Source organism: Chamaea fasciata, unplaced genomic scaffold (genome assembly GCF_029207755.1).
Source record: "Chamaea fasciata isolate MVZ Bird 193981 ecotype frontalis unplaced genomic scaffold, bChaFas1.0.hap1 SCAF_26, whole genome shotgun sequence".
In the NCBI taxonomy this organism is placed as follows: domain Eukaryota; kingdom Metazoa; phylum Chordata; class Aves; order Passeriformes; family Sylviidae; genus Chamaea; species Chamaea fasciata.
In genome coordinates, this window is record NW_027094111.1 from 3,557,845 (window position 1) to 3,583,901 (window position 26,057).

Sequence of the window (26,057 nt, forward strand, 5' to 3'; positions counted from 1 at the left end):
AATCCCAGAAAATGCCAAATCGTGGCGTGGAGAGAAGTTTATTGCAACTCATCATACCCTAGGCATTGTATGTATTTATAACGATTTTTATCCTAACGATTTTATTTACCACCCAATTTCTTACGAGGACGCTTGACAAGAGAAGCAAACAAGCTTGGAAAACATCGCAGCATTCCCGCTTTTTTTTTTTTTTTAATAAAGCAGGAAAAACGTGGGAAGGCTCCACACACAAGGCCTAAAGTTGGACACGTGCGGGTTTAGGACAGGGCAGGTCTGTGCCAGAGCCAGAGTCTGGCTGTCCCTCAAGGCAAACCCTCCCGGTTAGTCCCGGTTATTCCCGGTTAGTCCCGGTTTATCCCAGTTTGTCCCGGTTTATCCCAGTCTCCACACGAACGCCTCACGGTAGCTCCGCCCCCTCACGCAAAACTCGCGAGATCTCCGCCGGGTCACGCGCCCGCGCGCGCCGCCGCGCCCCAGCCCGGGGAGGCGGGGGGGGGGAAACAAAAAAAGGGCGGAGCCTCCGCCCCGCCGCCTCACGGCCCCGCCGCCATCTTGTTTCTCGGCCGCTCGGCGCTCACTCCGCTCCGGTCGCCCCCCCTTTATTCCCTCCCCGTTCCGCCTCTCCCGCCGGCCGCACCGGAGGCAGCGCGGGCAGCGGGCGGAGCAGGCGGAGGTCGCGGCGCCGGCCGCCCCGGTGAGTGCGCGGGGAGCGCGGCGGGGGGGAGGCGGCGGCGGCGGCCCGTGAGGGGGCGCGGGGCGGGGGCGGCCCGAGGGTCGGTGCGGCCCCCCCCCCCCCCGCGCGAACGGCCGCGCTGCGATTGGCTGGGCGGCGGCGCGCGCGTTGATTGGCTCTCGTGCGGGAGGCGGGCGCGGGGGAGCCGGCGCTGATTGGTTGGCGGGGTGCGGACCGGGGAGAGAACTGCGAGCGGACCGTTGTGCCGCGCGGGCGCGGCGGGAGGGGGGGGCCGGGGCCGGGGCCGGGGCCGGGGCCGGGGCCGGGGCCGGGGCCGGGGCCGGGGCCGGGGCCGGGGCCGGGGCCGGGGCCGGGGCCGGGGCCGGGGCCGGGGCCGGGGCCGGGGCCGGGGCCGGGGCCGGGGCCGGGGCCGGGGCCGGGGCCGGGGCCGGGGCAACGGCAACGGCAACGGCAACGGCAACGGCAACGGCAACGCAACCCGGTGTGAGAGCCGGGATTGGGGCTGGGAGAGTCCGGGATCCCCTGCCTGTGAGCCGGGATTGGGGCCCTGAGAGCCGGGATTGGGGCTGGGAGAGCCCCGGACACCCGGCCTGAGAGCCGGGATTGGGGCTGGGGAAGCCCGGGACCCCCGGCCTGAGATCTGGGATTCGGGCCCTGAGAGCCGGGATTTGGGCTGGGGAAGCCCGGGACCCCCGGCCTGAGATCTGGGATTGGGGCCCTGAGAGCCGGGATTTGGGCTGGGGGAGCCCGGGACCCCCGGCCTGAGATCTGGGATTCGGGCCCTGAGAGCCGGGATTTGGGCTGGGGGAGCCCGGGACCCCCGGCCTGAGATCTGGGATTGGGGCCCTGAGAGCCGGGATTTGGGCTGGGGAAGCCCGGGACCCCCGGCCTGAGATCTGGGATTGGGGCCCTGAGAGCCGGGACTCGGGGCCGGCAGCTCCCGGGGAAGGCGCTGCCTCCCGGTGTTTTCCCGGTGGGATCTGTGCTCTGGTGCCTCGTCTCTGGAAGAGTCCAAAGCCAAGGTGGATAAGGCTTTGAGTAAAGTGGTCTAGTGGTGTCCCTGTCCGTGGGATGAGCTTTAAGGTTTTTTTTTCGCCCAAACCGTTCGTGGCTGTGTGATTCCGAGGCAGGTTGTGAGCCTGACCTGGCTGAGAAAGGAGTGAGAGGGAGTGGAGAGAATGTTTCGGTTTAGATTTGGTTATAGGAGGAAATTCTTGGCTGTGAGAGCGGTGAAGGGGCTGGGATGGATTTCCCAGATTTGCTGTGGCTGTCCCTGGATCCCTGGCAGTGCCCAAGGCCAGGCTGGACAGGGCTTGGAGCAGCCTGGGACAGTGGCAGGTGTCCTGCCCATGGCAGGGGTGGCACTCGGTGATTTTTAAGATCTTTTCCAACCCTTAACGTTTTTGTCATCCCATGGATTCTGTTTTACCAATCTTTGGGATTTTTTGCCATCCAAGCCTTGAGAAGCTTCTTAATTTGGCAGGAAAACTGCAACAAAGCAGTCAGGAGTTTCTGGTATTGTCTTGGCTGTTCAATCTGTGCTCAGAAAGCAACAAAAGCTGTGAGAACACCTTTGGGAATGTGATTTCCCAAAGCGATTCTGAGCCATTCCTCTTGGTGAGTGGAGTATTTTCCGTGGATTTGGGAATAAACCTTCCCTGTCTGAGCATGGACAATTCAGAGCTCGTGACCTTTTCCTCCAGCCCTACAAACCATAACCATCAAACTTCCTTGGCAACATTAAATGAGTTTGGGTTTTTTTTTTTCCTTAAATGAGGTTCTGGTTTCAGGCTGTTTGGCATCGTGGTGACAACACTGTCACACCTGGCATAACCGGGGACAGGACCCAGGGAAGGGCTGGAGCTGTTCCAGGAGGGGATTTCAGTTGGATTTCGGGAAAAGTTTTGGGGTTCTTGGTGCTGGGGCACTGCCCGGGCTCCCCAAGGCTGCCAGAACTCCAGGAATGTTTGGACAACACTCCCAGGGATGCATTCAGGGCTGATCCTTGCAGCTCAGGATATTCTGGGATGCAGCAGGATCATTCCAGGTGTGATCCCGGCAGGGGCTGTGCTCAGCAGGTCACCCTGAGCATTTTCCCTGCCTCATTAGGTTTGTGCTTGATTGAGATAAATCCTGTTTGTCCAAGCACGTTTTCCTGCCCCAAGGGCAGTGGTGGCTTCCTCGAAGTGCCTCAGGGAGAGGTGACAGCTGCAGGGGGCAGGACATTCCTTTCTCCTGGTGTTTTCCCAGGAATTCTGTGGTTTATGGAATGGTTTGAGTTGGGAGGGACCTGAAATCCCATCCAGTCCCACCCAATTCCACGGGCAGGGACACTTCCCACCATCCCAGGGTGCTCCAAAGTGGCTTTGGACAATTCCAGGGATCCAGGAGCAGCCACAGCTCCTCTAGGAATTCCAGCCCAGCCCCTCCTCACCCTCCCAGGGAGGAATTCCTTCCCAAAATCCCACCCAAAGCCTCTGTGATTTCACAGCAGGAGGAGCTGCAATGACTGAAATAAACCCAAATTCATTCAGGTGGGTTTTTCCACGAATAAACCCGTTACTGTAGGGCTTCCCAAAATTAATTTGGGGTTTTTATTCCCCCACAAACAAACCCTTTGTTGCACAACTTTCCAAATTTTGAGGGTTTTTATCCCCCCACAAATAAACCCTTTAATGCAGAACCGCCCAAATCCCCCAGTTTTTATTGTCAGGAGGAATTATTAAACTCCCTGTGTGCAGCAGCTGTTGCTGTGGGTCATTCCCAAACCCTTGGGATGTGTTTGGCCAGTCAGAAATCCTCGGAATCCCGGAATTCCAGCCAGGAATTCCTCTGTTGAGCAGCAAAGGTGCTGCAGTTTGTTTTTCATACCACACATAATTCCAATAGTCAGAATTCCACAGCTTCCAGGCCCTGGGTTTTTATCTGAGGAATGCCACAGGAGGAGGACAGAGTGTATTTATTTATTATTTTTAACCAATTCTAGTCCCCCAGATCATCAGGAAAATCTATTTTTAAATTAATCTCTCCTCGTTATCAAAGTGGTTTAATCTGCTCAAGGCTTGGCTCTGCTTCCCAATATTTTTTTCCTCCTGGATAATCCCGTCAGCAGGAAATAATAATATGGAATTACAGCTGGAAATCCATCGGTAAAACTGGGATTTGTGAATTCAGAGGTTAAAATATCACCTGGTTTCCACAACCTTGTTATTGTGGATCATTCCCGTTCTTTTACCACTACATTCCCAAATTGCCATCCCATCCAAAGTGCCGCTGGAGGGCGAAAAGCGAGGAAATTTGTGTGGGTAAAACCGAATGGAAATTAATTAGTGGTGTCGGAGGTGAATCTCCACCTGCTCTTCCTGCTGGGAATTTCGCCGGGATTCATCCTGGAAGTTGGAAAAGCCACTTTTTTTTTTTTAAAGTCTCTCATCCTGTGGAATGTTTGTGGGAGGGCTGTGGGATCCCGATCCCTCTTCCCGAGGAGGGAATGTCCCTTTTCCCACCTGGGGCTGGGACCACAAGGGATCCAGTTCTGGGATGCTCAGGAGCTGCTGGAGAGAGTCCAGAGAGGATTTGGGGTCTGGAGCATCCCCCTGGGTTGGCCGTGGCGCTGCTGGAATTTATTATTCCAGGTTTGTCCAGGCTGGAGCTCTCATGAATCCTCAGGAGGAAAAACTGGGAGCTGGATGTGAAGGGAAGGCTGGGAGAGGATCCCATCCATCCATAAACAGCTGGAGTCTCTGAGGACATCCCAGCCCCACCTGGAGCTGCCCCTGTGTCCCCTGCTCCGGGTCACCCTGCCTTGGTGGGGGGCTGGACTCGGAGATCTCCAAAAATGCCCCAAATTTCGGGAATTCCGGGATCCGGGCGCACGTGCGGCCGCGCCGGGAGGGCGTGGCGGAACCGCCACGATTGACAGCCGCGCGCGCCAATCAGCACCCGCCCCCGCCCGCTTCCCCAAGCGTTTGAATATGCGGCGAATCGGCCAATCAGGGCGGGGCTGGTGGGCGGGGCTTGCCTGACCCCTGCGCCCGCCGCTCAAGGTAACTTTAAAGCAGGAAGCAGCCGGCGAGGCTGCGCCGCGGCTCCAACCAATGGCAGCGCGGGCCTCGGGGTCGGGCAGCCAATGGGAGAGCTTGGCCTCGGCGCGCGCAGCCAATCAGCGCGGGCGGGGGGCGGGCCGGGCGCGCGCAGCGGGGCCGCCGCCGTTAAAGGGGCCGCGGGCCCGGCCCGGCCCGGGGGGGCTCCGCAGAGTCCCGGGGGTCGCTCCCGCACCGAGCCATGGCCGGGAACCCGCGGTGAGTGCGGGGCGCTCAGTCCGCGGCGCCGCCGCCGGGGGAGGGCGGCCCGTGCGGCGGGGGACAGGCCGCGCCGGCGGCGGCGGGGGATGCTGCGGCGTCCCGGGGCGGGGACGGGGTGGGGGGGGGGGGGGGGGGCGCGGCGCGAGGTGCTCCCGGTGCGGGGTTAAACCCGGTAACAACGAGAGGAGTGGGACACAAAACCGCGGTGCTCCAACACGGCGGGGATCGCCGGTACCTCGGGCTGAAGCGGGGAGGGGGGGAACAAAACAAATCCACAAGCCCCCGGCAGCTCTTTGTGGGTGGTTTGTGTCGGTCATCCCGCGGGGAAGGGCGCGGGGACCGCGGCTGTGGGGCCGAGGGTCGCCGGGCTCCCCTCAGCCCGGCCCGGCCCCGGTGACCTTGAACCCCCCGCGCTCCCCGCGCCGCTGCCAAGGACGGAGTTTGGTCGCCGCACTTTGGACTGGAACAAAAACAAAACAAAACAGAAAAAAGGACAAGAAAAAAATTTAAAAAAAAAAAAAAAAAGGGAGGAAAAAAATGTAAAACCAAGCCCCGGAGCTGCTGGCGGTGGCTGAGGGCATGAAGGACACGGGGGTGAGAATTAAACTTGGGACATTCCTGCTCCTCCTCCCAGATCCTTTTTCCCCCTCTCAGGGTGGAAAATTCACCTTTTTTTCCTTTTCTCTGAAGGAAAAACCACCTTTTTTTTTTTTTCCCCCCCTCTTCTCTGAAGGACACTGGGATAGTTTGGGAGATGAGAATTAAACTTGGGGATATCCTGCTCCTCTGAGATGCTTTTTTCCCCCTCTCAGCGTGGAAAATCACCTTTTTTTCCTTTTTCTGTGAAGGACACAGGAGATCAGAATTAAACTTGGGGACATTCCTGCTCCTCCCAGATGCTTTTCTCTCTCTGGATGAAAAATTCACCTTTTCTTTCCTTTTCTCTGAAGGAAAAAAACCCTTTTTTTCCTCTTCTCTGAAGGACACTGGGATAGTTTGGGACATTAGATTTAAACTTGGGCACATTCCTCCTCCTCTCAGATGGTTTTTCCCCTCTCAGGATGAAAAAAATCACTTTTCTTCCCTCTTCTATCATCAGATCTCTGACCTTAAAAGCTCAATTTTGGGAAATTAAGGATAATTAACTTCTCTTTTTAAAGGTTTTTGAACTCTCCAGGCCCTTCAAGCTGAGCTTTGCCTCCTGGCAGGATTTGTTTGGGCTCCAGATTCATTTTTAGTGTGATTTAATTCAAAATTCCAACTCCCAGCACCTCATTTCGGGACCCTTCGACTTCCTGACGTGAGAAAAGGGAATAAAGAGGAGAAATATTCCCCTCAAAAAATCACCTTTTAAATTGATTTGGGAATATCGGAGGAACTTTTGGAGCCTGAAGGTCATTGGCAGCATCATGAAGCAAAAATTAAATATATTTATATATATATATATATAAAATATATTTTCATATATTTCTCTTGAAATTAGGGTTTATCCAGCTTTTATATCTTTCCTGCAGCTGCCAGAAATTCCAATAAAATTCCTGCTGGAATCATCATTCCCTCCCCAAATATTTTGGGATATTTTGATTTTTGGTTCTCTTTGATCTTTTCTGGGTCGAGAGCGGCAGGAAGAGCCCGGGAAAAATGGAAATAAATTAATTAACAAATTATTCCCAGTTAATTTTGATTATTTTTTCCAGCTTTGAAGAGGTAGGAGTTTTTAAGGGGGGGAAGTTTGGGTGTCCCTTCTGCTCCAAAAATCTCCAGGTTTTTGTTGTTGTTGTTTTGTAGAAGTTTTATTCTTTAGAAGTTTGATTTTTTAGTTTTATTCTCTGTATTTTTAGCTTTATTCTCTGTGAGTTGGATTGTTTTTAAAATTTATTACCTATGGGTTAGATTTTTTAGCTTTATTCTCTCTATGAGTTTGATTTTTTTTTAGCTTTATTCTCTGTATAAGTTTGATTTATTTATTTTTTTTTTTTTTTAGTTTTATTCTCTATAAATTTGATTTTTCTGCATTGATTTTCCAGGATCAACTCAAGGTTTAATTTTAGCATTTGAGCGATTCCATTGAATGATTTTATTTATAAAATCAGGTGAAAAGTCACGGGAATATGGAATAGTCTATGGAATAAATAGATATTTATCAACAGATAGAGAGAAATAAATGATTTTATGGAAATATCCAGAGCCCTGCAGCTCCATAAAATCATTTCTTTGTCCCAAATTTCCCTGGGATGAGGAGCTGGAAGTTGGGATTTGACCCAACCCAGCCAAATTCGGGGCTGGCTCCAGGATTTGTGGAGTTTGAAGGTGGAAAAAATCCAAAATATTCCTGAGAAAAGTGGCTGAGGGGTTGATTTTTTCTGAGATAACTCAACCCTGATTTCCTCACTGGGTCGCTCAGTGCAGCAATTAAATTTAATTCTAGAAATAACCTTTTAACCTCTTAAAAATTTGGGTTAAAATGTTTAAAATCTGGGGGTTTATAGTTTTTTTTAAGCAGAATTTCAGCCTCCCGTGAGTTTGTGTCTTCTCCCCATCCTGTTGGGTTTGAAAATATCATTTTATAGAATCTTTTTTAGAGAAATAAATCAGTGTTAAATGTAAAAAAAAAAAAGTCTTAATTATCCTGATTGGTTTTAATTGTTGTTGATTTTTAAAAAAATTTGTTTCTTGTCCTAAAAACTTCCTCTTTTTAACATTTTTTTTTTAATGTTGCTTCCTCCAAATAAAATAATTTGAGGGTTTTGTGGGGACAGTGGTTGATGTAAAACCACTTTAAAAGGAGTTTTTTGGGAACTTTTTTGGGTGGATTGGGAACCTTTTAAACTCTGTCCACATTGTTAAATATTTGTCACGTTGTAAGATCAAGATGGGGGGAATTTTTTCCAGGAATATTTGTGGCTTTACCCTTATTTGAAGCCCTAATTTAAGGATACCCAGGCAAAATTTGGGGATTTCTGCCTCATTTCTTCGGAGCTTTCGTGGTTTAACAATTTTTTTTTAGGATCCTGGCATGGAATGTGCTGTTTTTCCATGGAAAAACCTGGGATTTTCCCCAGAATCCTGGGAATGTGGCAGATTTTTATATGGAAAGGACCTGGAATTTGTGATCCCAGCAGGAATTCCTCCTCCTTCCCGGCTCATTCCTTCCCTCTTTGCCAATCCCTTGGAATATTTGGATCAATTTTCCCTTTGGAGATGCTCTCCACCCTCTCTACTCGGCTTCTAACTCAAGGGGAACTTGGCAAAAATTTAAAATTAGTTTTAAAATTAAATTAGATTTAAAAATTGTGTCATGGCCCTGGCTGGATGGGGAGATTATCCCATTCCCACCTCACCTGGAATTCCTGGGAATGTAGATCTGGGGGAAAAAAAAAAACCCTCTGGATTCTGCTCCAGGCTGGAACTGCAGGCTCAGAGCTTTTGGGGGTTATTTTGCCATTTCTGTGTTTTCCAGGAGCTGAAGTGGTGAATTTTTCATTTGGCTGCTTCCCCCTCCCCAGGGCGCCCAGAAAAGAGCAGCAAACAGCATTTGTTCAAAAAATAACCCCAAAAAACCCCCAGTCCAGAGGTGTCTTCACGCTTCTTTTGCTCTTCCACCAAGTAAAACTTCCCCAGGTTTTTGTCAGCTGCAGCAGGATTTGGGAATTTTGATTTTTTGGGAATTCCTGGCCAATCCCTGTGCCTGTTTCCAGAGCAGAATCTGCTCGTGTGGGGGGGAAAAAAAAGCCACACCAACATCCTGGAGATCCTTCCCTATGGAAAATCCTTCCTGATTTCTTTGCCAGCCCTGGGCTCTCTGTCATTCCTGGGTATTCTGGAGCTGCTCCAGGTGTTTGATGTTGGTGACACTCCCAGAATTCCCAATCCTTCCAGGCTCTCAGGAATCCTGTCACAGAGGAGGCTCAGGAATGCTCCTGGGATTCCCAGGGATTTCTCCAACTCAGGAATTGCTTGGAGAATTCCTTGTCCTAAGGCTTGATCCAGGGATTTATTGAGGGGGAAAATTGGCTGAGGCAGACCTGGAAGTGTCACAGTGTCACCAAGGACGAGGGCAGGGAGTGCTGAGTGTCCCAGCTCCTCTCCTGGATTAGGGAGAGGCTGATCCCAATAATTTTCCTTTTGTTTTCACCTCCTTCCTTCTCAGGAAGCTGTGATCCCAATTTCCCTGGGTGCATGGATATCCTCTGGAATAATCAGCAGATTTGTGACACCCCAGGCTAATCACCCCCTTTGGAAAACAATTAAAAGATTTGGAATTTTAATCTTCCTGCATTGTACAGAGTCTTAATCCCTCCTGTTGGTCCTATGCAAGGAAAAAATGGGATTTGAAAACTGCTGGAAAGGCACAAAAAGTGACACTTCGGTGTCAAACAGAAGCAAATGTTTGTTGAGCTTTTCCCATGGAAAAATAAACTTAATTTTGAAAGAATCCAGAGGGTGTGAGAGCTGGGCTGGCATTTCTTCTTCTACTGGTTTTTCTGGAGGGATTAGCCCTTCCCTGAATTCCTGGGACGTGGAATTGTGGAATGGATTGGGGGGAAGGATCATCCCCTGTCCCAGGCTGCTCCAGCCCGCCCTCGGACACCTCCAAGGACGAGGCATCCACAACTTCTCTGGAGAAATCCAACCCCTTTTCCCAAGAAAGAATTTCTTCCCAATCTTGAACCTAAACCCATCAATTTGAAGCCTTGAATCCCTCTCTCTCTCCTGGTTTTTGCTGATTCCTGTTTTTTTTTTTTTCCCCAGGTGGCAGGATGTCCACGGACGGCGGCTTCGGCACGGCGGGGAACAGCGATGCCCAGCAGAGCCTCCAGTCCTTCTGGCCACGGGTGATGGAGGAGATCAGGAACCTCACCGTGGTGAGCAGCATCCCCAGGGAGGAAAAAAAAACCAGGGAAAAATTCCTGTCAAAGCTCAGTTTGAGCTCTGGGATCCGGGAGTTTGGGGGTTTGTGTGGGATGAGGTGGTTTGGGAGGTGCCGCCTTCAGAGACACGTCCATGGGAGGGATTTCAGTAATGAACAGGATGAATTTCAGGATTTGATGATTCCACAGCACTGGGATCTTTTCCTGTTATCCCTTTTCCTTCCTTTCCCTCAATTCCCAAAAAATCAGGGACCAACACAGCTTTTACACCCACATTCACAGCAGTAATTTTAATAATGAACAGAATAAATTTCAGGATTTGATGATTCCACAGCACTGGGATCTTTTCCTGTTGTCCCTTTTCCTTCCATGCCCCCAGTTCCCAAAAATCAGGAACCAGCACAGCTTTTACTCCCTGTTCTGCCCCTTTCACACCCACATCTATGGGAGAAATTTCAACAATGAACAGAATAAAATTTCAGGATTTGATGATTCCGCAGCGTTGGGATCTTTTCCTGTTATCCCTTTTCCTTCCTTTCCCTCAATTCCCAAAAATCAGGGACCAACACAGCTTTTACACCCACATTCACAGGAGTAATTTTAATAAGAACAGAATAAATTTCAGGATTTGATGATTCCACAGCACTGGGATTTTTCCCTGTTATCCCTTTCCCTCCCCTGCCCTCAGCTCCATTCCCAGTGACTCCTGAGCTTGCAAAGCACCCAGCAGATCCCACTGACAGCTCAAAAATGAAGCTGCCCATCCTTGATAAAGCTGCACAATAAACCCTTTTCATGTGGAGATGAAACTGCAGCTCCCCAACACGAGAACTCGCTGCGTGCTGGAAGAGGGAAGTAATTAATTCTGGTTATGCATACAAATTTCTACATCTGTTTCTTTAATCAACTATCTGCACACAGGGAAAATTTTAAAAACCCCAGCTTATCCTGGTGGATTTTGGGTTTTTTTTTTACTTTGAAGAGCCTGGCTTGGATTTGAAGTTCTTTTGTTTTCAGCTGCATTAAAATCACCAGGAGAGTGATTTTTTTTTGGATCCCAGGAATCCATCAGTCTCTCTTCAAAAGTCATTTTTTATTACGTGCCCTTGTTCTCACACCTCTTGTGGAGATGGAAAAAAAACAGGAGTTGCTTAGTCCAGTTGTTGTTCTCAGCTTAGATGGGATTTTTTAAAATCAAATGTCTTTAATTTAATAAAGCAGCTGATAATGACACACTCGGCATTGATTTCGACACTTCAGGGTTGTCAAGGGAGGGGGCCTGAACTCAACAATTCATTCACAGAATTGGAATTAACAGGGAATTTAGGGAGGAGGGAAAAGCCTCAGCTGTATTTTAACAGTGAAAACTTGATGTGGACAAGGGTTCCCTCACAGGTTTATAATTCAGATTATGGATTATACAACCTGAGGTTTATCCTCAAATCCCTCAGTCTTCCCTGGAACAGCCTCTGGCAGCTCCTTTTACACCTGGAGCTGTTTTAGAATCCCACCTCTTTTCCCTCCCAAGAGGAATCCCTCAGGATGCAGCCCTGGCCATCCCTGAGCGTGAGGAAAGAACTTTCAAATCCCTTTTGTGGTGGTGTTTTACCCTAGAAGGAGCTGCAGGTTTGGCTCTTCCACCTCCAGAGAGGGAACGTTCCCTGGAATGTAACTCTGCTACAATTCCATTTCTCTCTCCATTTATTTGGAGATCCCCCCTGGCTTTATCCTGAAATTTATTCTGTTCATTATCAAAATTACTCCTGTGGATGTGGCTGTAAAAGCTGTGTTGGTCCCTGAGTTTTGGGGAACTGAGGGCAGGGGAGGAAAAGGGCTAACAGGAAAACATCCCAGCGCTGTGGAATCATCAAATCCTGAAATTTATTCTGTTCATCATTACAATTGCTCCCATGGATGTGGTTGTAAAAGCTGTGTTGTTCCCCTGATTTTTGGGGCTATTTCTGCCTGGTTTTGTGGGGTTTTTTTGGTGGCTAAAATTCGGGAAAAAACCCCAAGAATAAACCGTGTTTAAAGGAGGGAAGGATGCAGAGGAATCCTGGAGAAATAAGAACCAGGCCTAGGCTGAGCTCAGCATTTCAGCCCCACAACGAGCCCTAATTTGGAGAAAAGAAAAGCTGAGAAATTGATGTCTGAGGTTTTTTCCTGCTGCTTTGGGGCCAGTCCTGCTTTTCCCTTCCCCACCACGCTGCTCCTTCTGATTTATGAAACTCCCTTGGCAGCCTGAAAGGAATAAAAGAGCTTTCATTTTAAAAATTTTTTAAAGTTTTTAAATTTTTTTTTCCGCTAAATCGAAATATTTTAATACTATTTTAACTGTTCACATCTCCTCAGAGTGTATAAAAGTTGAAATTAAGACTGAAGCGTTGCAGATTAAAAATTTTCCCCTCAGCTTTTTGTGATGCTCAGAGTTCACGTGGCTCTATAAAAAGGAAAGGCCTGAGGGGGGGAAAATGGTAAAAAAACCCTCAAGAGTAACAACAAAATAATAATTTGGGAGTATTTTTTCTTGTCCAAGCAACCCCTTCACTTGTGTTTAAGGACAGGTCCCAGCCCTTTAATTGCCCCAAAATCCTTCAAAATTCCACATTCTCCATCATCTCCCACAATAAATTCACTCTGGTTTGCAGCAGGAACACCACACTCAGATTTCTCTGCAGAATGAGGCACAAAATGCCTTTTTAATTATATATACATGGATGTAAATATTCATAAGGGGGCTGAGTATTAATTCAGTTAAATGCCCATGCTGAAGGGCTGGCTGGGCCACACACAACATCCACATTTTTCTTCACTGGAAAGAAGTACAGGAGAGAAATTCTGAATAAAAACCAGCATTTTCATCATTTTTTTTCCCTCCTCTTTTGTTTCCCTAATACATCCTGCAGCGCTTTTTTTTTTCCTCAGAGAAATGACTTTCCCATTATTTCCCTATGACATTTTTTTTAAGAAGGGGAGATGATTTTTTTTTTAATGTCTTTTGTGAGTAGGAATTCTGCATTCCTGATGCAGTGGGATGTAGCCTCAGCTTTTCTCCCCTTTTTTTTTTTTTTTAAGAGATTCCTGGTAGGAATAGACTGGAATAATTTATTTATTTTAATTCTACTTTTTGTCTTCAGGGAAGGGAGAAACCTCTTGGTGCTTTCCTGAGCTCAGGGATTCTCTCCAGGGAAGGTGGAGGATAATCCAGGCTCCTAAACCACCATTCCTGACTGGAAAACAGGGAAAAATCCACCTAAAAACATCAAAATGATCTTTTGAACCAGGTTCTGGCAAGGTTTTGAGCACCAAAATTGGGATTTGGGCGACAGAGAAGTCCAAATAAATCCAGGATTTTATCCAGCTTTTATTTTCTTCAGTGATTTTTTTTTTTTTTTCTTGTAAATTCCAATGGTTTCTGGGGCTCAGGAAACATAATTGAATTAGTTGCTTCAAATATAAATGTGTGACATCAGAAACATTCTGTTCTTCAGGAAAACTTCAGCTTGGAAGTGAAATGATGAACATTAATGCCTGACAGAAGAAATATAACAGTATAAGACACGAAAAAGAGATTTTCCAGCCCTCAGGAAGAGCTGCCACACCTGAAAGAGAAGAAATCTGATTTTTAGCCAGTTCAATTGTAGAAAACACTGATTGTTTTAGCTTTTTTTTAACCTTTATTTCCAGTTTAATATCAGTAAAAAGTCTCTGAAATCTTTCTGCAGAAAGACTTCAGGGTTCAGGAGCTGCCCTTGGCTCGGATTAAGAAGATCATGAAGCTGGATGAAGATGTGAAGGTACATTTGGGGTTTTAACCTGGAATTTACAATCCCGGGAAAGGATTTCTCATCCTTTTCCTGGGTGTTTTTCCCTGTTGTTCCTTGAAATTAATTTTTCTTCTCGTTATAAATTCCATGACTTTGTGCCCTTAATCCATGAGGAAGGATCCTTTCATGCCAAATTTTAGATGCCCAAAACTCTCCTTCCATGATCTAAACTCGGTCAGACCCAAGGAAATTAAATCCTGAGGTGAAAATTCCCCCCAAATCCACGTTTAACCTCCCAACTTTTACTCTGGCAATGAAATCCCTCTTTGCACCGTTAGAATGGAGTGGTAAAACTCCAAATAACCTTTTTTTTCTGGCAGATGATCAGTGCGGAAGCCCCTGTGCTGTTTGCCAAGGCCGCCCAGATCTTCATCACCGAGCTGACGCTGCGAGCCTGGATCCACACAGAGGACAACAAACGCAGGACCCTGCAGGTAAAGCAGCTCCCAAAAATCCCAGCTGCTCCCAAATCCCATTTTTTTTCCAGAACACCAGGCACGTTTTGGACACAGCAACCCCATGTGCAAAGCACTGCACAGCTGAAAGGCTTTTTTTTTTTGTTTTTCTTAATTTAATTAAAATGAACCCACCCAAACACAAATCTCTCAGCTGATCGTGGCCTGCTGGAGCAGCTCTGTGCAGCTGCAGCCGTTGAATTTTTCTGGCTGGTTTTGTTGTTGTTAGTTGTCATCTAAACTCCTGCAGGTTGGGTTTGTGGTGATGGAAAATAAAAATGCAATAAAATGCAGATTATTGTGTTGGCTCTTGTAGCCTGAGGGGCCCTCGATAATACTCATTTTTTAAATGGTTGAAGAGTAAAATATTAACTTTTTAAGGTCTTTTTATGGAGAAAAAGAAGAGGTTTTCACTTTTAGTCTTCCATATTGAGTAGAACTACTGGAAAATGCAATAACCATTAATTGGGAGAGGGGAAAAATTGGGATATTCAGGCCCACATCAGCTCTCCTGTCCCTGGGCAGGAATTGCTGATTTAGGGGTGGGCACCCATCACTGATACCCATTAAACTGGGCTGAACTTGCTAAAAACCTCTTATTGCACATTTTGCTCAGCACAAAACTGAATTTCAACCAGCTGGGACTTGCAGGAGACATTTCCCCCTTTTTCCCTCAGCTTTAAACACCTCTAACTTCATTTCTCCAGTGCCAAAACCCCTCCTGAAGCTGAGGAATGCTTTTCCCTTTGTTGTTGCAGAGGAATGACATCGCCATGGCCATCACCAAGTTTGATCAGTTTGATTTCCTCATCGATATCGTCCCCAGGGATGAGCTGAAGCCTCCAAAAAGGCAGGTGAGACACGAGATTAGGGAAAATTTTTTTTTTGTCCTTTTCCTCAGCGTGGTTTCAGCCTCTGATGGAAACAAGAGGCGATGGAGCAGCACAGATTGAAACGTGAGGTTTGTTCCTCTCTGGTTGATTTTACTGTGGTTTTCAGGTGCTTAAATTCTTAAAGTTCAGGTGGTTAAATCAAAGCCAAAATCATAAATAAAAGTCAAAATCATAAAAGTCAAAATCCACTGGCCAAACGCACTCCTGAACACTTCTGATCCCAAATGGTGCCAGTGGAAAAAATTTAACTTGGAAAAGAAATTGTATTTATCTGCATTTTATGACTTGGGAGTTGAAAAAATCCCCCTCCTGCATCCTTTGGGGCAGTCAGTGCCTCTGTAAACATCCTTGACTGGAAGCTGGAAGGTGCTGGAAGGAGCTTTCAGTCGGATGTTTACAGCAGCAGGCTGCTGCTCTCAGCTGAGCTGCAGGGATTCCTCATCCCTTCTCCTTCAAATTTCCCCTGGTGGATAAAAAACTCTGGGTTCCCCCCTCTTTGGATCATTCTGCTCCTTGCTCCTGCAATTAAAAAAAAAAAAATCAAATAATTGTTTAGACAACTCCTTTCTGCTACTTCTGGAGGTTTGCAGCGTGGAAAAAATCCAAGTTGTCCCTAAAAAAACGGGGAATTTGGGACCCTGTGGAACATCTTGACTTGGAAGTTTGTCCCTGACGTGGATTTTTTTTTTCCTCTGTTTCACTCTAAATCCTGGATAGCATGGAAAATTCTGTCTGCTCTGAGTGTACAGAGCTGGATTTTGTGCCTGGAGTGGCAGTAAAGGGAGGGAACAGGGAATCCACAAGGAAAACACTTTTCCATGTCCCAGATATCCAGGAGAGTCCATCCTGCTGCTCCTGGGGTTAGAATCAGCATGCCAGGTGTGCTGGGAACTCGACATAAAATAGAAATATCAACATAAATCCTCGTGATTTCTCCCGAGCTCATTAGCTTGGTGTTAATTAAAAGACAAAACGGCCCCCACAGCTGCTCTTCTTTACCTGGAGTTTCTTTTTCAGCTGGAATCATTGAAAATTCCGTTCTGGCATTGGAAATCCAGTTTTTCTTTTTTTTTCTCTTTTTCCCCTTGAGGTGCCTCATTCCTTGAACTTTTCTATTTTTAGCAGTGCACCATGTTTGGGAGGGAGAGCATTCCCTGTGTCTTCTCCTTGCTCTTTTCACATTGGGACATTGTGATTACAGAAACATCCAAGCTCTGAAATCCAAGGAATTCCTGGAGCACTTCAGGAGCGTGTCAAAACATCTGGGATAACGTGTCCTGCTGATCCATCCCAGCCAGGAAATCCTGGGGAATTTTGGGTGGAAATGAGGCTGGGGGAGATGTTCCTCACCCATCTCTGACCACCGCTGGATTCCCAGGAATGCTTTTTTCCAGCAGGAAAAGTTTAATGGACAACGAGATGCCCCCCAGGAATGTAGGTTAAGGATTTACCGGGAAAATCCTGTGGAAAAGTAGCTGCCTGTGCCTGGCTTTTGCAGTATTTTTTTTTGGCTGGTATCACAATCTGTATTTTCTCTGTCATTTGACAAGGCAGCGTTGGTTCTTGGAGGAGCTGGGAATGAAATCCTGGTGTTGTGTTGCTCTGGGAACTCCAGCTGTGGCTTGGAAATAAAAGATGGCAAAGGCTGGGGTAGGAGGGAGTGGAAGCAGATTTGGATTTAAAACCACTCCTGCCTCTGGCAAACGGGATTGAACCTGGAATAGACGCTCAGAGGAGAACTCAGTTGCCTTAATTATTTCAGGATTCAGCTGGAATTGGGGACTGGAGCACTCCAGAAATAACCTGAGGGCTGGGCTTAGAGCAGCCCCAGCTCCTCAGTGCCTGTGGGCTGCTGGTTCACTGCAGACCTGGTGCAAATACATTTTAATTTATTATTACTCCTTCCCTCAGAGGAATTCATGAGGGGAATAACAGGGAGCTGCAGGAGTAGGGAGCGTTGTGGTTTTGGTGGTGCTTGTGATGATGTTCGCCCTGAGAGCCAGGCTCAAAGTTGGGTTGTTTTTTTTTTTATTTTTTACAGCCAGCTGGGATCAGTTGAGTCTTTGGGATGTGATTTTTTTTTTTCTGCTGGGAAACCTCCCAGGAGTAACTCCTGAGTTGTTGTTGTGCTCCCCAAAAAACAGCTTCTAAGCCAACAAACTCCTCACTCCAGCCCGGTGCCCACCCAGCCATGCTCCAGTTTAATGTGAATTCTCCTTTTCCTGCCCAGCTGCATCAACTGAAGGGGAATCCATGAGCAAGCCTGAGGAAAGCAGGGATTCCAGCAGGCTGTTGGAAGTGGGAAATGTCCCATGTTGTAGCACGTGTAAACATCCTACACTCTCAGCTGTGAACTCGAGGTGGCTGGGAGAGGATTGTTTACGCCTTCTGCCATGGAGTGAACGTCTGGGAGCCGCATCTGCCCTCATCCAACTGCTCTGGGGAGCTCAGGAGTTCTGATCCTGGAGTGTTTACAGCCCATAATCTCTGAAAAATCCTGGAATATCGTTGATCATGAGGGGTTTTTCTCTCCTGAGATGAAAGAGAGCGGCGTTGCTGCTGCCAGGGAGGCAGAGCAGAGCCTCTGGTTCTTCCCACGGCTGAGCTATCCCTGCTCCCACAGCAGGGAAGGGTTGTCAGCCTGGAAAAGCTGGATTTAGATAAATAACTCCAGGCGTGACAGAGAGCGTCAAATCCATGACTTTTATCCCCAGGGCTTTGATATCAGAGCTCGGTGGAGGGTTGGGAACGCAGCTCAGGAGAGGGCTTGGGTGACAGAGGAGGCTCTGTCCCTTCTCCTGGGGCGTTTGCAAGTCCTCCTGTGCTGGCATTCACCCATGAGGAGGTTCCATGGCTTTCAGCTCTGGTAATTTTATTCATTTCCTCCTCCTCCTCACGGTGACTCCACCTCAGTGGTGACTCCACATTATCCACGCTTCATTGGGAACGCTCCTGGTTTCCACCGAGCTGAATAAACGAGGTTTTATCAGCTCAGGCTGACTTGGTTGGACTGTTCTTGATGCCTTGGGAAGGCTGAACTGGAACAGAGACTGGGCAGAGCTGGAGAATAAAGGAGAGATTTATTGAAAGGCCTTTAGGGTACACCTTGGGCAGGACAGGAGCCTGGCCAGGGCTGCACCCAGGGTGGGCACAAAATGGGCACAAAATGGACAAACAGTCACGAGGTCTGACACTTTTATAAGTTTTGGTCCATTTGCACATTGGGGTTGAATTGTCCCAATTACTGCTTTAGGTTGTGAGGTCCCATCCTTGTCGTTTTCTCCCTCCAGCCCACCCTTGTTTGTGCTTTTGGGCCTGGAGACTTGTCCCAGCTGTCCTTGGTGTGCAGCAGGAGAAGGATTTGTTTTGTGTCCCTGCTGTGTGCAGAGCTGAGTGACACTGACTGTGAGCTCAGAGCCGCACCCCTGGGCACCACAGAACCCGAAATCCATGAAATCTCAAACTTGAGGCATCGCTTTGAGCGAGGTGCTGGAGCTCCTTTCCCCCGGGATGTGTTTGGGGGGCGGATATTGGGCAGCGGGGCGGGCGGGGGCCGTGTCCCCATCCCCATTCCCGGTGTTCCCTGCAGGAGGAGGTGCGCCAGGCCGTCACCCCGGCCGAGCCCGTGCAGTATTACTTCACCCTGGCCCAGCAGCCAGCAGCAGTGCAGGTGCAGGGCCAGCAGCAGGGCCAGCAGACCACCACGGCCACCACCACCATCCAGCCGGGCCAGATCATCATCGCCCAGCCCCAGCAGGGCCAGGTGAGCCGAGCCTGAGGGAAATCCTCAAGGATGGATTGCTCAGGAGCATCCATGACAGCATGGAAATCATGGGTTTAACCCCTGGGATGGGTTGGGAGGGAAGGAACTTAAATCTCACCCTGTTCCATGATCAGGGACTGTCCCAAGTTGTTCCAATCCTCATCCTGCCTTACCTTGGACATTTCTGTGGGGCACCCTCAGCTCTCTAGGGCCAAATGGGATTCCTGGTGCTGTTCCTGGGTGAGATCCTCCAGGAGAGTGCCTCTCCCAGGCTCTGAGCTCCATCTGTGGTGGTTTAATCCTCACAATGCATGGGTGTAGGACAGGCCTGCCCCAACCCCAGACACGAGCCGTGGGTGTAGGACAGGCTCAGTCCGCCCCAATCCTGACATCTCACGGATTTTCCACCTCCTGGATCCTCATCTTTGTGTTTTTTTTTTATTTCTGTGCAGACCACCCCTGTGACAATGCAGGTGGGAGAGGGGCAGCAGGTGCAGATCGTGCAGGCCCAGCCCCAGGGCCAGAGCCAGCAGGCTCAGAGCGGCACGGGGCAAACCATGCAAGTGATGCAGCAAATCATCACCAACACGGGGGAAATCCAGCAAATCCCGGTAAGATTGGGCCACCAGGGAAGGTGGGAAGAATTTCTCCCCCTGAGCAAATTTGTGAGCGTGAGGCTTGTTTCTGTTTGCTTTGTTAACTGGCAGAGGAAGTTTGGATTGAGTGGTGTGGTTCCTTGCACTTAGGAAAACCAGCCAAGTGTGACGTGAAGGGGGAAATAAATCTTAATCCATTTAGTCCGGACTCACTGCCCACCCCAAACACTTTCCCCTGAGCGAAATAGTTGTGATTAGGAAGCAGTAAATCGAATATTTCCTGGCTAAAACCTCAGTTCTTCACCACAGCCTGGTTTGAATAAAAGAGAATTCATTTCTTTTTGCCTTTACTTGGTCGTGCCTCTGCAATCTGAAGTCATGACCTGGCAGGCTGAGTGGGAAAGGTGCCATCAGGGAGTTATTAATAAACTTTTGATGTTAGAAGAAATATTCCTCCAAAATATTTGGAGCTGGTCGGAGGAATGGCTTTGCAGAACCAGGAGATGCCTCCTCACTTTTCCATCCTGCCTTAAAAATGGGATTTTGGGTGCCCAACATAACCAAAACTTCCTGAAATGTGTCCTGAGTAAATAAAGCAGTCAGAGTTGTGGCTTTTGGTTCCCAGCTGGGAAATATCACACCTGTTAGAGATTAAAAAAAAAAAAAAGAAATAGAAATCAGCCAGTTCTGTGTTCCAGAACCCAAAGGTCACCCAGGGCCAGACATTTCACTTGGATTTCAGGGTTTTTTCTGTGAAATTGGAGCTTTCACACAGCTTTTGCCTTCCCAGCCTTGCTGAGCTTCCCTCTGCTTGTGCTGTGCCAGAGCATCTTGGAAAGGGTTTGGACTGGGGCGGCTGCCAGATTTTTCCAGCTCTTTTCATCTCTTGAGTCTTCAGCTGATTCCTGCTGCCTTGAGGTTTGATCAGGAAGGAAAAAATTCCCAATTTGTCTTTTTTTTACTACAAGGAACCCTTTTTCTTCTCTGCGTTTTCTTGTCTGTTTCTTTAATTCTTTCTTTTCCATTTCCTTTTTGTCCTTCTTTTTCATTTCTTCTCTTCTTCCCCTTGTGAAAATCTCTCTGAGAGACTTGTTCCTCAAAGAATTGTGGAAGGAGATCTCCAGTGGATCCTCAGGAAGAAAAGAACAGCTGAGATTTGTCCCCACTTGTCTCCAGAGGATGCTGGAACTACAGAAAGGGGCTTGGATGTCTCTTGGGAGAAGGAATTCCTCACAAAGGAGCTGCTCAGGGCCAAAACCTCCTGAAGAAAATCCAGAGGGATCCTTTGGGAAGTGATCCTGTGGTTTTGGAGGGGTTTTAGGGTCTGGTTCTGACCAGGAATTTGCTTTTTCCTCCCTTTTCCTGGGATTGGGGAAGGACAGGGAGCTGCCAGGGGCTGGAGTGAGGAATCTTTTTGGGAATACCTGGATCTCTGACAGTCCCAAGACTGCAAACCAGCGACGTAGGAGCAGTGTGGGATGGAATGATCCCAATTCCCAGCTCCCCATCCAGCAGAGATCCTGTTTGGCTGCAACCAGGAGGATTCTTCTGTTGAAGAACCACAGTTGGCGCTGAAGGGAGCTTCCAGCAAGCAAAATAAAATAAAACTTGGAGAAAAACTTGGGTTTAGCTCCACAGAATTCCAGTCCTTGGTCTGTTCTGCTCTTCCTGCTTTGCTTTTCTTATTTTTTTGCTCTTATTTCCTTTCTCTTTTGGCACAGTCAGAGCCATCTTTGACAGCCCTGGGCACTCTGAGAGCTCAGCAGAGAATCTTGGATCACCCAAATAGAAGCTGGAAGTGCCTCTGGAGTGTAGGGAGTATCTTACTCCTGGTTTTCCACGTGTTCCTGGTGCTGTGCACGCTCCCCGTTGCTCTTTATTCCAGAAATAAAGTGGAAAAGTGAATTTTATTTCTGAACAGAGGAAAGCTGGGAGCGAATCCATCAATTAAGTGATTTTATTTTGAATTTAATCTTTGTCTTACCCAGACCTCATTTTGGGCAGGTTCTTTGGAGCTTCCTCTCCTTGCTGGAAGAAACTTTTCCCAAATCTCTTCCACCATCATTTAATGATGTAATTAAAACTTCATCCCCCCAGCATAGGAAACTTGACCTCCCTGCAGATCTCAATGCAGAAACCGATTTTTTTAGTGAAACTTTGTTGCTCAGGAGGAGTTTATTCGCTCTTGAAATAATTTTGGAGCTTTCAGACACAAAAGGGGAGAGTTGATGGCTTTTGTGGAAACGCCAGGGCCGCGTTCCAGGCACTTGTTTATCAGTCAGCAGTTTTTTTAGAGTGTTCTGTGTGTTCTTTCCCCTTCTTAAAAAGAAAAAAAAAAAAACCACACCACCTCAAAGCCTGGGGGTTTTTTTTGGTATAAAATTACCCTTAAAACTGTGAATCTCAACGTTGTGAAATTAAGTAACAAGAAGGAAAATCCAGCAGTAGCATCTGTGACATTTTTATTGCTCCCAGGTGTGCGTTAACAGTGTTACCTGTGTTTTCTTCGCGTCCCACATTCCCGAGCATCCAACCTCCCAGAATTAAGGGGATTTAGGGAATAAATTTGGGGTTGAATCTCTCACATGGAAGCACTGACACCAAAAAGCTGAGCCTCTGCCAGGTGGGGCTTGACAGGTGTTGGCAGAGAGCTGCTTTCAGACCTTCCAAAAATACCTCTGGGGTTTGCCTTTGCCATCTCTGCAGGCTTCATTTATGGGGGGAAAAAAAAAATCCTGTTTATTCCTTAATTTTTTTTTTGGCAGGATCTGATTGATAAGGGTGCAGGATATGATATAGGGGGCTGTAGGATATGATTTGGTGCTGGCAGCTGGTGACAGTTGATGTGAAAATGCTGCTGGTTAGTTGTTGTTAACCACAAGTGCTCCCGAATCCCTGAGAACCTGAGCCATTAATTCATTAATATGCTTTAGCTACTAACTGACCTTTCCCAGCCTGGAAAAAAAAAAAAAAAAAAGAAAAAAGGAGGAATGTGATGCCAGGAGCTCTGTTGCCCTGGGGTTTTGTCTTTAGTGTCCATTGTGGTGGTTCCTGCCGGGAATCCTTCGGAATTCCGTGGATTCTGGGGAAAGCTCCCCCCCAGTAACTCCAGCTCCCCGTGGCGGAATCGAGCAGGGGATTTTGCTGTGTGTTGAGGGTGCAGAGTGACCTGTTTCGTTTTCTTTCCCTGCCCCCCCCCTCCACCTGTCTCCAGGTCCAGTTGAATGCTGGCCAGCTGCAGTATATCCGCTTAGCCCAACCCGTGTCAGGCACCCAGGTAGTCCAGGGGCAGATCCAGACGCTTGCAACAAATGCACAGCAGGTATGCACTCCACAGGGCTGCCTCCCAGGCTTCCTTCCCCAGCTCCTGAAGCTGCCAATTCCAGGGGATTTCGACCACCTCTTGGGTTAGGATTCCTGCTTTTCTTTTCTTCCTGTTTTGTCAGGGTTTTTTTTTTTTTTTTTTTGGTCTTTTTAAAAGCGAAGGAGCGTAGCGGAAACCTCCTTTAGGTGTCGGTGAGAGGCGCATGCAAAGCTTGTCTCTGTGTGTGTGTGTGTGTGTGGCTCTGGGCGAAGCTCCCGCTGCTTCTGAGCTGCTTGCAAGGTAACATTTCGGGCTCATCAACCTTCTCTTTCCTTCTCCTCCTTGCCTGGGTGAGGGAGGAGCCGTCTGCAGGAAAGGCAGAACGTCGGGAGCGGCGTGGAGGCCCAGGGATCCTTCTCTGCCTTCCCGCTGGCCAGGGGAGGCAGAGAGGACGTGGTTTGGGGGTCTGGAAGGACCTGGGTTTGGGGTCTGGAAGGACGTGGTTTTGGGGTCTGGAAGGACCTGGTTTTGGGGTCTGGAAGGACCTGTTTTGGGGTCTGGAAGGACCTGGGTTTGGGGTCTGGAAGGACGTGGTTTTGGGGTCTGGAAGGACCTGGTTTTGGGGTCTGGAAGGACCTGTTTTGGGGTCTGGAAGGACCTGGTTTTGGGGTCTGGAAGGACCTGTTTTGGGGTCTGGAAGGACCTGGGTTTGGGGTCTGGAAGGACGTGGTTTTGGGGTCTGGAAGGACCTGGTTTTGGGGTCTGGAAGGACCTGTTTTGGGGTCTGGAAGGACCTGGTTTTGGGGTCTGCAAGGACGTGGTTTTGGGGTCTGGAAGGACCTGGTTTTGGGGTCTGGAATGACCTGGTTTTGGGGTCTGGAAGGACGTGGTTTTGGGGTCTGGAAGGACCTGGGTTTGGGGTCTGGAAGGACCTGTTTTGAGGTCTGGAAGGACCTGGTTTTGGGGTCTGGAAGAACCTGTTTTGGGGTCTGGAAGGACCTGGGTTTGGGGTCTGGAAGGATGTGGTTTTGGGGTCTGGAAGGACCTGTTTTGAGGTCTGGAAGGACCTGGTTTTGGGGTCTGGGAGGACCTAGTTTTGGGGTCTGGAAGGACGTGGTTTTGGGGTCTGGAAGGACCTGGGTTTGGGGTCTGGAAGGACCTGGTTTGGGGGTCTGGAAGGACCTGGTTTTGGGGTCTGGGAGGACCTGTTTTGGGGTCTGGAAGGACCTGGTTTTGGGGTCTGGAAGGACCTGGGTTTGGGGTCTGGAAGGACCTGGTTTGGGGGTCTGGAAGGACCTGTTTTGGGGTCTGGAAGGACCTAGTTTTGGGGTCTGGAAGGACCTGGTTTGGGGGTCTGGAAGGACCTGTTTTGGGGTCTGGAAGGACCTGGTTTTGGGGTCTGGAAGGACCTGGTTTTGGGGTCTGGAAGGATGTGGTTTTGAGGTCTGGAAGGACCTGGTTTTGGGGTCTGGAAGGACCTGTTTTGAGGTCTGGAAGGACCTGGTTTTGGGGTCTGGAAGGACCTGGTTTTGGGGTCTGGAAGGACCTGGATTTGGGGTCTGGAAGGACCTGTTTTGGGGTCTGGAAGGACCTGGTTTTGGGGTCTGGAAGGACCTGGTTTTGGGGTCTGGAAGGACCTGGTTTTGGGGTCTGGAAGGACCTGTTTTGGGGTCTGGAAGGACGTGTTTTTGGGCTGGAAGGTGGTGCTTGGTGCGGAGGTGTCCGTGGCTGCCGTTCCTCTCGCGGTCGGGGTGTGCTGGAAAACGCGGCCGAGGTTCAGGAGCTCTCCCCAGGCAGCAGCAGGATGGTGTTTGGTGTGGGGTTATGACCCTCAGGGAAGGGCTGGCAGTGATCAGCTGCTCTTATCTCTGTAGATAACGCAGACAGAGGTGCAGCAGGGGCAGCAGCAGTTCAGCCAGTTCACGGATGGACAGGTAAGGACTGGGGGCTCACAGGGGACACAGGGACTGTCCTAAACCTGCGTGTTCCTCCTGATCCAGCACTGCTGGCCTGCAGCGGGATAAGGGAACGTTGTGCCAGTCTGAATTCAGGTGGATTCTTCATGTTCTGCTGCCTTTGCTTTGAATTAATCCAGTCCCTGGCCCTCGGGGTGAAATCCTAAATCCTGAGCAGTTCAGGAATAAAGGTTTTAACGTCTGGATGTTCCATGAGTATCATAAATCATGGAATGGTTGGGGTTGGAAGCACCTTAAAGCTCATCCAACCATGTGAGGGACACCTTCCTCTATCCCAGGATGCTCCAGGCCCTGTCCAGCCTGGCCAGGGGCAGCCGCCGCTTCTCTGGGAATCAGTGATGTGAGCCTGGGCACTGGGAATTCCCAGAAGGGCTTTGGTGGGAATTGGCAGCAGCTCCGTGGTGGGTTTTTTTGGGGTAGCTCAGAGGAACACAACCCAGGGGGTTCTGGGGGTGCTGAGCGCTGACTGAGGTGTCCTTTGTCCCTTTGTGTGTCTGCAGCAGCTGTACCAGATCCAGCAGGTGACAATGCCAGCGGGCCAGGACATCACCCAGCCCATGTTCATCCAGTCCACCAACCAGAGCTCGGACGCGCAGGCCACGCAGGTGACAGGGGACTGACCTGGTGACCTGTCCCCAGATCCAGCACCTCTGCCACACCCACCTGGGCTGAGGAACACACCTGAGGCTGAGCCTAGAGTAGGCTCTGCCATCTCCACCTCGCTCTGCTGGCTATGGGAATATCCAGAATATCCAGCAGACTCTTGCCAAGAATGCAATATTTTTTATTTCTTCAAACCAATCTTCGTGTATCCAGCTGCTTTTCCAAACCCCGAGAGAACCCATCCGAAGGGATTTGGAGCATCTCATTGATGAACAAATGTGGGAAATGGTTTTTTTTTTTTATTTCTAGGAAAATCCTGAGGGTACTGCTCCTGTCAGAGCTCTATTCCTGCTGTTCTGTTTGTATTTTTTTTTTTCCTATGGATAGAGCTCGGTTTGGTCCTCCCATCTCAGTGGGTTTTTGGGAATTTTTTTTTGGGGGGTGGGGGGTGTGTGTGTGGTTTAGATTTTTCCCTCCTGCCTCCTTTTTTGGAGCATTCGCCGTATGCAGGGAATAGGAGGAGGAGGAGGAGGAATTGAAGTAAAACAAAATAAAAATTAAAAAAAAAAAAAACAACATTCCTTATATTATTATGATTGTATTTTCTAAAGGCAAAAAAAAAAAAAAATTCCTTGAATTTGGCCTCTGGATTCCAGAAAAACTGATGGAATCTGGGCAAAACCCCAGCTCCTGCTGTTACCTGTTGTCCTGGCTTTGGTCCATGCATGTAATATAAGCTTCATAAAAGGAAATAAATTTGCTTTTGTCAGA

General features: G+C 48.8%; 1 protein-coding gene across 7 annotated transcripts; it reads left to right on the forward strand.

Annotated features, from left to right (window-relative positions):
* Positions 1-521: 521 nt before the first annotated feature.
* Positions 522-26,057, forward strand: NFYC (nuclear transcription factor Y subunit gamma). Of its 7 annotated transcripts, none has more exons than XM_066204716.1 (10): positions 522-694; positions 9,751-9,863; positions 13,595-13,666; positions 14,017-14,130; positions 14,910-15,005; positions 18,634-18,807; positions 19,260-19,418; positions 22,618-22,725; positions 24,582-24,641; positions 25,184-26,057. In XM_066204716.1, the coding sequence occupies exons 2-10, from the start codon at positions 9,759-9,761 to the stop codon at positions 25,301-25,303; spliced, it is 1,008 nt and encodes a 335-aa protein (XP_066060813.1). In that variant the 5' UTR covers positions 522-694; positions 9,751-9,758; the 3' UTR covers positions 25,304-26,057. The 7 variants fall into 7 exon arrangements, with proteins under 7 accessions (XP_066060813.1, XP_066060812.1, XP_066060811.1 ...); XM_066204713.1 differs by lacking the exon at positions 522-694 and adding an exon at positions 4,851-4,995; XM_066204718.1 differs by lacking the exon at positions 522-694 and adding an exon at positions 5,169-5,229.

What these genes read in the sequence shown, in the direction of transcription:
- NFYC (XM_066204716.1), top strand. Translation starts at nt 9,759, where the DNA reads ATGTCCACGGACGGCGGCTTCGGCACGGCGGGGAACAGCGATGCCCAG. An exon ending in TTGCAACAAATGCACAGCAG is followed by an intron (nt 22,726 to 24,581) that starts GTATGCACTCCA and finishes TTATCTCTGTAG; the next exon opens with ATAACGCAGACAGAGGTGCA. An exon ending in GCCAGTTCACGGATGGACAG is followed by an intron (nt 24,642 to 25,183) that starts GTAAGGACTGGG and finishes GTGTGTCTGCAG; the next exon opens with CAGCTGTACCAGATCCAGCA.